At 39.7% G+C, this 15,524-nt stretch overlaps 1 protein-coding gene across 1 annotated transcript; it reads right to left on the bottom strand.

The window, feature by feature from the left end:
* Nucleotides 1-13,410: 13,410 nt before the first annotated feature.
* Nucleotides 13,411-14,865, bottom strand: LOC122235273 (retrovirus-related Env polyprotein from Fv-4 locus). Its single transcript, XM_042973958.1, has one exon. The coding sequence runs from the start codon at nt 14,863-14,865 to the stop codon at nt 13,411-13,413; it is 1,455 nt and encodes a 484-aa protein (XP_042829892.1).
* Between the last annotated feature and the right edge of the window lie 659 nt (nt 14,866-15,524).

Genomic DNA, 15,524 nt, shown 5'->3' on the forward strand with positions numbered 1-15,524 from the left:
CAAAATTTAAACTCATACACATTTCCAGAGGCCATGCATTAGTGTTTATTAAATTATGACAGCAAATGCCACATTTGTATCCTATTGTAATCTCTGTGCTTACTCAACTAGACTCATAAATATGGAGAACAAACAGAGAGTTTCTGGAGGGGTTGTGGGAGGGAGGATGGGCTAAATGGGTAAGAGGCATTAAGGAATCTACTCCTGAAATCATTGTTTCACTATATGCTAACTAATTTGTATGTAAATTAAAAAAATAATAATAAAGGTAAAAAAAAAATCAATGAAGACAATTACAAGTGACCTTTGCCTTTTCAGTTGGAAAGTGTTATCTGAGCAAAATTTTAAAGTATATTTTTATAATTTGTTAATATTTTAAAAAGATGATACCCTTGAGGAAATGACTTAGTGCATATATTAATGTTAGTCCAAATGTATATAAGCTTAAAAATAGAACTCAGACATTTATCCACCATCTTTAACTGGCAATAATCAAGACACACCCACTCTATCCTATAACCTGGAAGTATATAATATGGTCTTCCTTGGTCATCATGAAAGGGAATATAAAGACAATGATTTTCAGTCTTAGATAAGATATAAAAATGGCAATCCTCTGACATAAGTTAGAAAGTTTATAGCTGCCTAAATATTGGTGCTTCATGTTATTTTGCACATTAGAGATGGCTAAATCAGAGGTAAAGGAGCCAGAGCCAGAGAATCAGGTAGTGAAAAAGGGAGCTATGATGAGACTTAGCCTGTGCCTGCTAGAGCTCAGTAGAAGGCTGACCTCATGCCAAACAGAGGCAGTGAAATTTCTTTCTATAGAGGCAAACACAAAAATGCTATTCTCCATACTTCCGACCAAAATAAAACAAACACATATGGTGAATTTCACAGCGAAAAGAGAGCCACTGTTGTGATATACAAGATGACTTGGAAAGAAGCACAGATCAGATTACTACATGGGATTCACATCTTTGGAGAACAAGGTTTAATCCCAGCTCTTGTCACAAATGAAATGAGTTTGATGGTCTGTAGTGAGTAGTAATGCATAATACACAAAACTGCTACACTCCTTGGCAGGGAGAATCGAGAGTGTTCCATCTAGAACAAAGTTTCTACTATTTGATAGAAAATAACTCATAGTGCAATTCCTTTAAGTATCTGGGGAGGAAAATACAGATAGTGAGCATTGTTGATTACAAGATATAGGAAGCAATCATCCTCATCTCATTGCTTTATTTGGTTGGATGATCAAAAAGGAGTTTCAAGCCCCAGAAATATTAATCTTTCACAATTTTATTAGTAGAAAAGTATTAGCGTATCATTAACCCATGTGTCTTCTCCAAAATAGATATCCGTTCACTAGGAGAAAGGGTGTATTTTCTCAATAACGTATTACTATGTGACTCACCTGAGCTTGAGGGTAGTATATTTTTAAGGTATGTTTCTGGTTACCAGTTTCATAGTTATAACTTCAATCGATTTCTCTGTGTTATCACTTGATAGTTGTGTATCCTCTGAAAACAACTTAATAATATTTTATTTGCCTTTCTTATACAGACTTATACATAATTGCCTTTCTTATACATAGACTCATACATAATTTACTGAATAAAGTACTGTTCAATGAGTCCAAAAACTCCAATTCCAATCTCTCTTTCTAGACTACTCCAATAAGCTATGTGATTTTTAAGGAGTCATTGTGTTATTATAACAGTTCCATCATTTGAGTCTACACATTAAATCACAGTGATGAAATCCTGCAAAGGATTTAGGGATTAACCACATTTCCTGTTTTAACACCAGAATGTTGAGGCCCAATGATTCAAGGCTTGAATTAATACAAAAGCCTCCTTGACCACTCATTTCATCCCAGAAGACAAGAAACATATGTGTTTGTTGACTGGGTCATCATAACTATGACATGTAGCTTTTCAAAAAAGTATTCAAAAGTTTTTCTCTTGCCAACTGTCTATATTCATGAAATGACTCTGTATAGGTTAAACTCTATTTTAAAAGTAAAAAGAAAAATGGTGTGTAACACTGGACACTGATTAGGTTAGTTAAATTTTATAAACAGGTAGTATTGATGTCATTACGGAAACTATTGAATGAAAAAATATGAGTTCAATAATAGAGCAGTAAACATTTTCTCTAATAAGTGTGACAAGAAAGCTATGAAAAAACTCTTACTAAGTATCACACTGTATATCAGGCACATGCAAGATGATATACATCCATTCTCTCACTGAATCCTCACAACCACATCATGAGTAGATATTGGCACTATTTTGCAGATGAGGAAATATAATCATATGGTTTAAATAAATTGCCAATGTCACATATAATATAGATAGAATTAGAACTTCTAGGTCTGACTGACCTGCAAAGCTATTATTTTCTCTACACTATAGCATCTAGGTAGACCTAAACATCCTTTTGATTGTTTACTTCATCAAAACTGGTTAGTTTTCATGTTCACATTCCAGCATAAAGAAGTAGGCAAAACCCAAAAATCTAGAGAAGGTAACATGGTTTTCAAGTGAAGAGAGCCTAGCTGTTGCATATATTTATTTCCATTTACATCCCGTTGGCTTAGATTTATTCTTTACCTATGGGTAAGGGAAAGTGGGAAAGGTAGTCTCAAGCTTGGTGGCTATGTGACTATAAAAGGGAAAATAGATTTAGAGGAAAAACTAGTAGACCGTCACTATTAAAGATTGTACTTAGGGGTCAGGTTTGTGCAGTATGTGGTGAAGAAGTGTGATTTAAGAAGCCACAGTAAGTACAAAAAGCACTTGATAGTGATATGAGAGGAATACATTGTGTCCCCAAAATGGATAAAATGTGGCAAAGGGACATTGGGCTTTTGAGGCATATTTTAGCTAAATTACTTCTTAAATAAGAACAAATTCTTATTTAGAATATGCCTGAGTCCAGCTCCAGCAGGTCCAGGGTTCCCAAAGGATGAACGGCGTTGGCGAAAAATTGAAAATAAAACTAAAATAAAAAACTAAAATTAAAAACAAAAAATAAAAATAGACACAGACAACAGCAGTGTGTTGAACTGGCCAATTTATTGTAGCAAACGTGGCATTATATTTGCTAGTGATTTCCTTGTAGCATACATCATCTGTTTTCTGGCATTACCCAATTCTAAAATTGTTCCTTTGTACAATCACCCAAGAAAGAATAACATGATTGTTTTCTCATAACGTTCCCTCCTGCCCTTTGCTTATTGATTAATTCCTTTCATTGTTTTTATTATGTACCTATGTTTATCTATAATCTGTAAAGTATTTGCTTTGCTGTTTTCATGAAAGGTCATTTATCTGTCAACACCTCAAGTGGAACAGTTACAGGGGCATGACCTCTTAGTTGTTTCCCTGAACCATTCGTGGTTTTGAAGAACAAAAGTGTTTGCCTGAGTCCGAGGTGCCAGGAAGGGGTCCAAGAGGGCCTTAGAAACCCACGCCTTATACATTCTGAGAGAGACAATGCACCTAGGAACCAATGAACCATTCTGTACTTTAACCGACTAGGTTCAATCATCATCTGGAATGCCTCCTGGGGGCCAGGTGGGCCTAGGGGTCAGCGTGATCTGTGTCCATAGATACACTCCTTAGTTACCGGAGTGGGGCTTTTGGATCCATCTGTCTCTCCTTCGTTGGCCGCCTTTGCTGGCAAATGCATGAGGCTATCCTTCCTGTAAGTAGAGGAGTCTCCATAGGGGGTGGCAAGGGCTAAACCTAAGGCTGCACAATTTCTTGGGGAACCTTATTTTCTTCCCTAATGGTTCTTTTCCCAGGGGGTCTGCCGAGGGCAATTCCCCAACAGACAATACCCCAGGTAGTTTTAAGGCCAAATTACCTAAAAGCGGGAGTACAAGAAGCTTCACTCTCAGTGGGCCGCCTTGCAGTCACCAATCCGTCCACAGCCCGGGCCTTGCCACTCAGTCTGGGATAGCTCGGCTTCCAGCAAGAATATATATCATAATATATTATAAGCATAAATTGTGCAGAAAGCATTATATAACATGAACTACTATATACAACATATGTAATAAAATATTTATTACATTCTAACCTTAATCTACTATCAACAGACATTAAAGATCCTTTATTACAAAAAGCAAAAGGGAATAGATAAAGGGGTTTGACAAAATTTGAGTATCATTACTTCTGGGAGTTGAGTGTATGGCTGTTCATTTTGCAATGCTTTCTACTTTTATTTTTTTTTTTTTTATTTATTTATTTATTTATTTATTTATTATTTTTTTTATTTTTTTTATTTTTTAATATATGAAATTTACTGTCAAATTGGTTTCCATACAACACCCAGTGCTCATCCCAAAAGGTGCCCTCCTCAATACCCATCACCCACCCTGCCCTCCCTCCCACCCCCCATCAACCCTCAGTTTGTTCTCAGTTTTTAACAGTCTCTAATGCTTTGGCTCTCTCCCACTCTAACCTCTTTTTTTTTTTTTTTTTTTTTTTCCTTCCCCTCCCCCATGGGTTTCTGTTATGTTTCTCAGGATCCACATAAGAGTGAAACCATATGGTATCTGTCTTTCTCTGTATGGCTTATTTCACTTAGCATCACACTCTCCAGTTCCATCCATGTTGCTACAAAAGGCCATATTTCATTTTTTCTCATTGCCACGTAGTATTCCATTGTGTATATAAACCACAATTTCTTTATCCATTCATCAGTTGATGGACATTTAGGCTCTTTCCATAATTTGGCTATTGTTGAGAGTGCCGCTATAAACATTGGGGTACAGGTGCCCCTATGCATCAGTACTCCTGTATCCCTTGGATAAATTCCTAGCAGTGCTATTGCTGGGTCATAGGGTAGGTCTATTTTTAATTTTCTGAGGAACCTCCATACTGTTTTCCAGAGCGGCTGCACCAATTTGCATTCCCACCAACAGTGCAAGAGGGTTCCTGTTTCTCCACATCCTCTCCAGCATCTATAGTCTCCTGATTTCTTCATTTTGGCCACTCTGACTGGCGTGAGGTGGTATCTGAGTGTGGTTTTGATTTGTATTTCCCTGATAAGGAGCGACGTTGAACATCTTTTCATGTGCCTGTTGGCCATCCGGATGTCTTCTTTAGAGAAGTGTCTATTCATGTTTTCTGCCCATTTCTTCACTGGGTTATTTGTTTTTCGGGTGTGGAGTTTGATGAGCTCTTTATAGATTTTGGATACTAGCCCTTTGTCCGATGTGTCATTTGCAAATATCTTTTCCCATTCCGTTGGTTGCCTTTTAGTTTTGTTGGTTGTTTCCTTTGCTGTGCAGAAGCTTTTTATCTTCATAAGGTCCCAGTAATTCACTTTTGCTTTTAATTCCCTTGCCTTTGGGGATGTGCCGAGTAAGAGATTGCTACGGCTGAGGTCAGAGAGGTCTTTTCCTGCTTTCTCCTCTAAGGTTTTGATGGTTTCCTGTCTCACATTCAGGTCCTTTATCCATTTTGAGTTTATTTTTGTGGATGGTGTGAGAAAGTGGTCTAGTTTCAACCTTCTGCATGTTGCTGTCCAGTTCTCCCAGCACCATTTGTTAAAGAGACTGTCTTTTTTCCATTGGATGTTCTTTCCTGCTTTGTCAAAGATGAGTTGGCCATACGTTTGTGGGTCTAGTTCTGGGGTTTCTATTCTATTCCATTGGTCTATGTGTCTGTTTTTATGCCAATACCATGCTGTCTTGATGATGACAGCTTTGTAGTAGAGGCTAAAGTCTGGGATTGTGATGCCTCCTGCTTTGGTCTTCTTCTTCAAAATTACTTTGGCTATTCGGGGCCTTTTGTGGTTCCATATGAATTTTAGGATTGCTTGTTCTAGTTTCGAGAAGAATGCTGGTGCAATTTTGATTGGGATTGCATTGAATGTGTAGATAGCTTTGGGTAGTATTGACATTTTGACAATATTTATTCTTCCAATCCATGAGCAGGGAATGTCTTTCCATTTCTTTATATCTTCTTCAATTACCTGCATAAGCTTTCTATAGTTTTCAGCATACAGATCTTTTACATCTTTGGTTAGATTTATTCCTAGGTATTTTATGCTTCTTGGTGCAATTGTGAATGGGATCAGTTTCTTCATTTGTCTTTCTGTTGCTTCATTGTTAGTGTATAAGAATGCAACTGATTTCTGCACATTGATTTTGTATCCTGCAACTTTGCTGAATTCATGTATCAGTTCTAGCAGACTTTTGGTGGAGTCTATCAGATTTTCCATGTATAATATCATGTCATCTGCAAAAAGCGAAAGCTTGACTTCATCTTTGCCAATTTTGATGCCTTTGATTTCCTTTTGTTGTCTGATTGCTGATGCTAGAACTTCCAGCACTATATTAAACAGCAGCGGTGACAGTGGGCATCCCTGTCGTGTTCCTGATCTCAGGGAAAAAGCTCTCAGTTTTTCCCCGTTGAGGATGATGTTAGCTGTGGGCTTTTCATAAATGGCCTTTATGATCTTTAAGTATGTTCCTTCTATCCCGACTTTCTCAAGGGTTTTTATTAAGAAAGGGTGCTGGATTTTGTCAAAGGCCTTTTCTGCATCGATTGACAGGATCATATGGTTCTTCTCTTTTTTTTTGTTAATGTGATGTATCACGTTGATCGATTTGCGAATGTTGAACCAGCCCTGCATCCCAGGAATGAATCCCACTTGATCATGGTGAATAATTCTTTTTATATGCTGTTGAATTCGATTTGCTAGTATCTTATTAAGAATTTTTGCATCCATATTCATCAGGGATATTGGCCTGTAGTTCTCTTTTTTTACTGGGTCTCTGTCTGGTTTAGGAATCAAAGTAATACTGGCTTCATAGAATGAGTCTGGAAGTTTTCCTTCCCTTTCTATTTCTTGGAATAGCTTGAGAAGGATAGGTATTATCTCTGCTTTAAATGTCTGGTAGAACTCCCCTGGGAAGCCATCTGGTCCTGGACTCTTATTTGTTGGGAGATTTTTGATAACCGATTCAATTTCTTTGCTGGTTATGGGTCTGTTCAAGCTTTCTATTTCCTCCTGATTGAGTTTTGGAAGAGTGTGGGTTTTTAGAAATTTGTCCATTTCTTCCAGGTTGTCCAATTTGCTGGCATATAATTTTTCATAGTATTCCCTGATAATTGTTTGTATCTCTGAGGGATTGGTTGTAATCATTCCATTTTCATTCATGATTTTATCTATTTGGGTCATCTCCCTTTTCTTTTTGAGAAGCCTGGCTAGAGGTTTGTCAATTTTGTTTATTTTTTCAAAAAACCAACTCTTGGTTTCGTTGATCTGCTCTACAGTTTTTTTAGATTCTATATTGTTTATTTCTGCTCTGATCTTTATTATTTCTCTTCTTCTGCTGGGTTTAGGCTGCCTTTGCTGTTCTGCTTCTATTTCCTTTAGGTGTGCTGTTAGATTTTGTATTTGGGATTTTTCTTGTTTCTTGAGATAGGCCTGGATTGCAATGTATTTTCCTCTCAGGACTGCCTTCGCTGCATCCCAAAGCGTTTGGATTGTTGTATTTTCATTTTCGTTTGTTTCCATATATGTTTTAATTTCTTCTCTAATTGCCTGGTTGACCCACTCATTCGTTAGTAGGGTGTTCTTTAACCTCCATGCTTTTGGAGGTTTTCCAGACTTTTTCCTGTGGTTGATTTCAAGCTTCATAGCATTGTGGTCTGAAAGTATGCATGGTATAATTTCAATTCTTGTAAACTTATGAAGGGCTGTTTTGTGACCCAGTATATGATCTATCTTGGAGAATGTTCCATGTGCACTCGAGAAGAAAGTATATTCTGTTGCTTTGGGATGCAGAGTTCTAAATATATCTGTCAAGTCCATCTGATCCAATGTATCATTCAGGGCCCTTGTTTCTTTATTGACTGTGTGTCTAGATGATCTATCCATTTCTGTAAGTGGGGTGTTAAAGTCCCCTGCAATGACCACATTCTTATCAATAAGGTTGCTTATGTTTATGAGTAATTGTTTTATATATCTGGGGGCTCGGGTATTTGGCGCATAGACATTTATAATAGTTAGCTCTTCCTGGTGGATAGACCCTGTGATTATTATATAATGCCCTTCTTCATCTCTTGTTACAGCCTTTAATTTAAAGTCTAGTTTGTCTGATATAAGTATGGCTACTCCAGCTTTCTTTTGGCTTCCAGGAGCATGATAAATAGTTCTCCATCCCCTCACTCTCAATCTAAAGGTGTCCTCAGATCTAAAATGAGTCTCTTGTAGACAGCAAATAGATGGGTCTTGTTTTTTTATCCATTCTGATACCCTATGTCTTTTAGTTGGCGCATTTAATCCATTTACATTCAGTGTTATTATAGAAAGATACGGGTTTAGAGTCATTGTGATGTCTGTATGTTTTATGTTTGTAGTGATGTCTCTGGTACTTTGTCTCACAGGATCCCCCTTAGGATCTCTTGTAGGGCTGGTTTCGTGGTGACAAATTCCTTCAGTTTTTGTTTGTTTGGGAAGACCTTTATCTCTCCTTCTATTCTAAATGACAGACTTGCTGGATAAAGGATTCTCGGCTGCATATTTTTTCTGTTTAGCACACTGTAGATATCGTGCCAAGCCTTTCTGGCCTGCCAAGTTTCAAAGGAGAGATCAGTCACGAGTCTTATAGGTCTCCCTTTATATGTGAGGGCACGTTTATCCCTTGCTGCTTTCAGAATTTTCTCTTTATCCTTGTATTTTGCCAGTTTCACTATGATATGTCGTGCAGAAGATCGATTCAAGTTACGTCTGAAGGGAGTTCTCTGTGCCTCTTGGATTTCAATGCCTTTTTCCTTCCCCAGTTCAGGGAAGTTCTCAGCTATAATTTGTTCAAGTACCCCTTCAGCACCCTTCCCTCTCTCTTCCTCCTCTGGGATACCAATTATGCGTATATTATTTTTTTTTAGTGTATCACTTAGTTCTCTAATTTTCCCCTCATACTCCTGGATTTTTTTATCTCTCTTTCTTTCAGCTTCCTCTTTCTCCATAACTTTATCTTCTAGTTCACCTATTCTCTCCTCTGCCTCTTCAAGCCGAGCCATCGTGGATTCCATTTTGTTTTGCAATTCGTTTAAAGCGTTTTTCAACTCCTCGTGACTGTTCCTTAGTCCCTCGATCTTTGTGGCAAGAGATTCTCTGCTGTCCTGTATACTGTTTTCAAGCCCAGCGATTAATTTTATGACTATTATTCTAAATTCACTTTCTGTTATATTATTTAAATCCTTTTTGATCAGTTCATTAGCTGTTGTTATTTCCTGGAGATTCTTCTGAGGGGAATTCTTCCGTTTGGTCATTTTGGAGAGTCCCTGGCGTGGTGAGGACCTGCAGTGCACTTCCCCTGTGCTGTGGTGTATAACTGGAGTTAGTGGGCGGGGCCGCAGTCCGACCCGATGTCTGCCCCCAGCCCACTGCTGGGGCCACAGTCAGACTGGTGTGTGCCTTCTCTTCCCCTCTCCTAGGGGCGGGATTCACTGTGGGGTGGCGTGTCCCGTCTGGGCTACTTGCACACTGCCAGGCTTGTGTTGCTGGGGATCTGGCGTATTAGCTGGGGTGGGTAGGCAAGGTGCACGGGGGCTGGAGGGGCAGGCTTAGCTCGCTTCTCCTTAGGTGATCCACTTCAGGAGGGGCCCTGTGGCAGCGGGAGGGAGTCAGATCCGCTGCCGGAGGTTTGGCTCCGCAGAAGCACAGAGTTGGGTGTTTGCGTGGAGCGAGCAAGTTCCCTGGCAGGAAGCGGTTCCCTTTGGGATTTTGGCTGGGGGATGGGCGGGGGAGATGGCGCTGGCGCCTTTGTTCCCCGCCAAGCTGAGCTCTGCCGTCCGGGGGCTCAGCAGCTCTCCCTCCCTTTGTCCTCCAGCCTTCCCGCTTTCCGCGCAGAGCTGTTAACTTCTGACCTCCCAGACGCTAAGTCGCGCTTGCTGTCGGAACACAGTCTGTCCGGCCCCTCCGCTTTTGCCAGCCCGACTCGGGGGGGCTCTGCTTGGCCGGCGAGCCGCCCCTCCGCCCCGGCTCCCTCCCGCCAGTCCGGGGAGCGCGCACCGCCTCGCCGCCCTTCCTACCCTCTTCCGTGGGCCCTGGTCTGCGCTTGACTCCGGAGACTCCCTTCTGCTAATCCTCTGGCGGTTTTCTGGGTTCTTTAGGCAGGTGTAGGTGGAATCTAAGTGATCGGCAGGACGCGCTGTGAGCCCCGCGTCCTCCTATGCCGCCATCTTCCGGAACCTCCCCTGCTTTCTACTTTTATATGTTTAAAATTTTTCATGATATATTTTTAAAAACATATTATTAAGGAAAAAATAACCAAAAGGAAATGTATCAACTATGTTAAAGTGAATACAGACTGATAAGTGGAAACATTCAAGTGAAAGTCAAACTCTTTGTTTTCTAAAATATTTTTTTGTGTAGCAGTTTCAGGCAGTATACATTCACAGTAACAATTTGGTATTTATGACATATCATAGTAACTTTAATTCCAGTACCATTGTCCTTATAGTGTCTTTCAGGTGAATGTTTTCTTGTGTGTTTTTGTTCTTCTTCACAAAACTTTCTCCAATATTATAACTTAAATTGATTTCTCTCTCTAAACATTTTTAGTGATGACAGACCACAGCATTCATCTTAGTGCTTCATCATGTATTGCCAGATATTATTATTCAATGTATTGCAGTCTTAGAAGCTTTATGTCAAAATATACCTTACCGTAAAATTATCAGTAGGATTTTGCAGACAACATTTTATTAGACAAAATTTACATTTACTCTGGTTTGGGGTTCTCACTATATTATACTATTTTTGAAACACCTCAATTTGTCACCCCTTCTTACTTAAATGACCTTAGCTAACTAGCTTAACCTCTCCATGCTTCAGTTCCCTCATTTGTAAAGTGGAGGGAATAATGCTTACTATTTAGCATGTTGTGAATATAAAATGGGACAGCTTCAGAAAGCACTTAACAGAATGATTGGCCTCTTAGGTGTTCAATAAATTTCAGTTCTGTTTTCCTTTCTCTAAACATGACATAAAGAATAGGTGTTAATCCCAACAACTGACTTTAATATGTTTTTTAAACTTTATTGAGGTATATTTTAATATCATAAAATTTCTCCATTTCCAGTATACAATTCAATGATTTTAGTAACTTTACCAAGTGACACAATCATCACCATGAATTAGTTTTAGAATATTTTCATCCTGTCCAATAAGATCCCTCATGTTGATATGCTTTACACTACTTAAAAATATTTTCTTTCATTGGATATTGCTTAGAGTAAGACTTGTGTACTTCTATACAAATTTCTAATGTCTTCCCAAAGGGCATTGAGCCTTACAGTGCCACTATCTTACCTGGTCCCCAGGCTATGGGTTTGCGTACTTTGTTGCTATAATGACCAATAAATTTGAACGTGAACAACTTGGGCAACGAAGTCTCTAATACTGAGGATGTTCAACTACTAAGTGTCTAGGCAGTGCTCTTCAAGCCACAGAAACCAAATATGACCTTTTTTGGGGGGGCCTCTCTCTTATGCTAAAGCCTATAGTATGTAGTTACTATTTAGTCTCTTTTTAAGCTTTCAAGTCAGGGACAATTTGGCATGAGAAAATAATATTGATTGCTTTATTCACATCTGTTTTAGCCAGAGTACTCTGAGAAGTTTTGTGAATTAAACTTTCAATTTATTATTATTATTATCACTTATTAAGTATTTATTATATGCTAGGAATCTTGCTAAATACTTATGCATCATCTAATTTGATCTTTCTGATTACCCTACTAAATAACTATTAATATCTTTATATTGAAGATGCAGAAATGTATTTCTCATTTTACAAATAAAGAAACTGAGATCCAGAAATTAAAAAAAAAAAATACTTTTCAGGATCATGTAACAAGTAAATAGTGAAGTCGCTACAAAAGTTTCTTAACCACTTTTACAAGAGTAAAGATCATAAGTCACATGCTCAACAAATATCAACATTATTATTATTTATAATTATTAACCCATAAAAAGTTGTTAGGATTATTTTTTTTTAATTTTTTTTACATTTATTTATTTTTGAGAGACAGAGAGAAATAGAGCGCGAGTGGGGGAGGGGCAGAGAGAGAAAGAGACAGAATCTGAAGCAGGCTCCAGGCTCTGAGCAAGCTGTCAACACAGAGCCCCACGCGGGGCTCAAACCCACGAGCGGTGAGATCATGACTTGAGCCGAAGTAGGACGCTCAACAGACTGAGCCACCCAGGCACCCCTGTGTGTTAGGATTATTAACCCCCATTTAATTGAAAAGGAAACTCGGGGTCAAAGTGTTCAAATGATTGTAAGCAGACAAATACTAAGTGGCAAATGTGGGACTTAAACCAAGTACATTCTTGAACTTCCTTGCCTCTGAGTTTGGATACTGGTTCTGTTACCTACTAGTTGTTTGACCATGGGTGAATTATTCCATCTTTCTATGCCTTAGTTTCCTTATCTATAATAGGGATTTAATAGATTATGAAGATAAAATTAGTTGAGAAATATAAAGCACTTAGATCCAGGATCTGGTACATAATGAGTGCTATAAAAAAGCTAGCTAGTAGTAGCAGTAGTATTTTTATTATGCTAAACTGCCTCTGGGATATGTATTACTTGTCATATCGAGGGCACTGATTTTCAGCCTCATTTTCTGCATAGTCCTCTTTGTTTCTTTATAATTAATTTTTAGAGATGTTCCAAATCTATTTTTTTCAGCAAAACACACAACCAATCAAAATTATATTTTAAGATATGACTGGGTTTCTTCATAATGTGCATTTATGATTAATATGCTTTCCAATGTGAGAAGAATGTAAGAAAACAGACATTCACTCTTTTTTTGTGTGTGCATGATAAGGGCAGAGTTTCCTACTATTCTCAAGTTTCTCTGTAGTCTTGTTTCTCACATGCAGTAGGGAAATAATGCCCTTATCAAAGCTAATGAAGTGAAAGGTTCATATTAGTTATTATCAGTGATATGCCCCGATTCGAGAGACCCCCTGAAAACAAACCACCAGAGTCCAGAGCCAAAGCCAAACGGCAAGGGTCGTTTATTGCAGGTTCGAACCCGGTCCTCCGCGCACTTGTTGCCGGTGACGCAAGAGGCCCCGAGCAAGGATCTTACAGCTTCTTTTATAGACAGGCACAAACAAGTTAGGGATTTTTTTGAGGTTACAGAGTTGTTATAGGTTGACATTTAAATTTGAACGCTCAGCAGAGCTTGATTGGTTCCCACCTTTATGTCAGACTACGACCGGGCATACCCTGGCTGGTTTTGGGAACAGCGGGGGAGGGGAAAGATCTTTTCTTTGCAGTTGTGAGTACACCTGGTAATTTTTCTCTTAGCCTCTCATTCCCCCCTCTCTTTGGTGCCTTAAGAGCCAATCTTGGATCTTATGTGTCTGACTCAAATGTTTCGGTAATGACGGGTTGGTATTGGGTCCTAAGGACCATCAGTTGGATCGTGTTAACTCGGTCTTTAATAAAGGCAGCTAGTTTATTAATAATATAAGGCCCGAGGGTGAGGAGAAGGAGGAGTATAAGGGGTCCCGCTAGAGCAGAAAGCAGGGTGGCTAGCCATGGGGACTGATTGAACCAAGACTCAAACCAGCCTTGTTGTTGTTCTCGTTCACGCTTCCGTTTGGCCAGGCCTTCTCTAACTTTAGCCATGGACTCTCGGACTACTCCGGTGTGGTCAGCATAAAAACAACATTCTTCTCTTAAGGCTGCACATAAACCTCCCTGTTGGAGGAAGACTAGATCTAGCCCCCTTCGGTTCTGTAGGACTACTTCAGAAAGGGAGGTCAGAGATTTTTCGAGGTGTGAGATTGAGTCCTCAAGTCTGGCTATATCCTCATCAATGGCTGTCCTTAGGCTATTGAACCCTCGGTGCTGAATGGCTAGTGATGAGATCCCTGTTCCTGCCCCTATGGCACTGAGGCCAAATAAGGTGGCCAAGGTTATGGCCGTAAAGGGTTCCCGTTTTGTTCTTATTGACTCTCTCGCTTCCGTCCCTTCTGTCCACAGATCATATATAACATTTTCTCGGTGGTAAATAACCCTTGGAAATATTAATATCATGATACAATATTCGGGTGACAAATTAAAAACATCCCTGCTAACACATGGGGTGAGCCCTGTCTTAGAACAAATCCACCAGCTGTCAGGAGCTGGAATCATCCATTTAGATTCACCTATAGGGCGACTAGTCTGGGCACAGAGCTGGATATGGCTAGAGGGGACCTTTCCTATACAAGTCCCATTGCCAGTGACCGCTTGCAGTGTGAGGCTGGGGCCCTTTCGATTCCACTTGTAAGCTGCTGGTGAATCTTCGTCTGACTGTGAAAAAGGGGCAGCTAGTAATATGGCTTCATAGAAGGGGGGTTTTATATCATAACATAGCCAGCAGGCCCTTGTTGCCTCAGGGTCCGATCGGTTTAAGGCCTCATACGCTGCTGTTAGCAATTTCCATAGGGAGTCTATACCTTCTGGGATAGACTCGTCTCTTTTTTTTCTTAATTTTTTTAATACCTGATTTGGCCCTACCGGTTGTACATGAGGGGAGACTTTTAATTTTATTTGAATGGCAGTCCCAAAGAGGGGATATTGATATAAATAGAGTCCCCAAGTGAGTCCTAAGACCCACTGCCTGTCCTTTTTTCCCTCCTCTGTAAATCTCACACGAATAAGGTTACAGTTTTCATCATACCTGGTGTGGGTACATGGTTGAACATAGGACATTTCAATACATTGGGGTTTTACTTCCCACTTCCATTCCCCATCATTGGAGGTGACACAACTCCAGGCTGTGCAATAGAGGTTTTCAAACCCTCCACATATGTGCCTCATCGCCCCTGTCCTAAATCCCGGACATGCATAAAATCCATTTCTACTTATTGATACCCTCCTTTGCATTTGCCTCCATTTACCTCCTTCCATTTCTTTTAATGGACTAATTTTTTCTAAATTAAAATATAAATCTGGCCACCAGGTATTTAATGGGGCAGTTCCTAGGGTTTTGTTGTAGACTTCATGAGTCTCTAAATTAGTAATTTCCCATATCAAATTATAGGAGTCAGGGGAGTTTGAATTTACAGACAGAATTTGCAGAACAATCAAGAGAAGGGTAAGTACCATAGTTACAGCTCAGTCCGTTGGCGGCGTAGGGTCAATTTCAAAGGATTGTCCTTAGTCTGATCAACAGTCCAGGTTGTCTTTGAAGGTCCGATGAGGTCTGAGAACGGGTCCACTGGTTTGGCGTGGGCGAAATGGATCCAGGTGGCGATTCCGTCTACTTTGATGGCAGTAGGCATTGTCAGGATGACCTGGAAGGGTCCTTTCCACCTGGGCTCCAGAGTTCCCTGTTGATGACATTTCACGAGGACCCAATCCCCTGGCCGGAATTGATGTGGAATAGGTGGGGGTCCAGTCTCATAGAGTTCTTTTAATTTGGGCCACACATCTTCATGGACCCCCTGCAAGGCTTGTAGGGAGAACAAGAATTCAAG

Source organism: Panthera tigris, chromosome X, assembly GCF_018350195.1.
Source record: "Panthera tigris isolate Pti1 chromosome X, P.tigris_Pti1_mat1.1, whole genome shotgun sequence".
NCBI lineage: Eukaryota > Metazoa > Chordata > Mammalia > Carnivora > Felidae > Panthera > Panthera tigris.

Bases quoted from the DNA above. Each gene is read 5' to 3' on its own strand.
- LOC122235273 (XM_042973958.1), bottom strand. From the start codon at position 14,865: ATGAGGCACATATGTGGAGGGTTTGAAAACCTCTATTGCACAGCCTGG.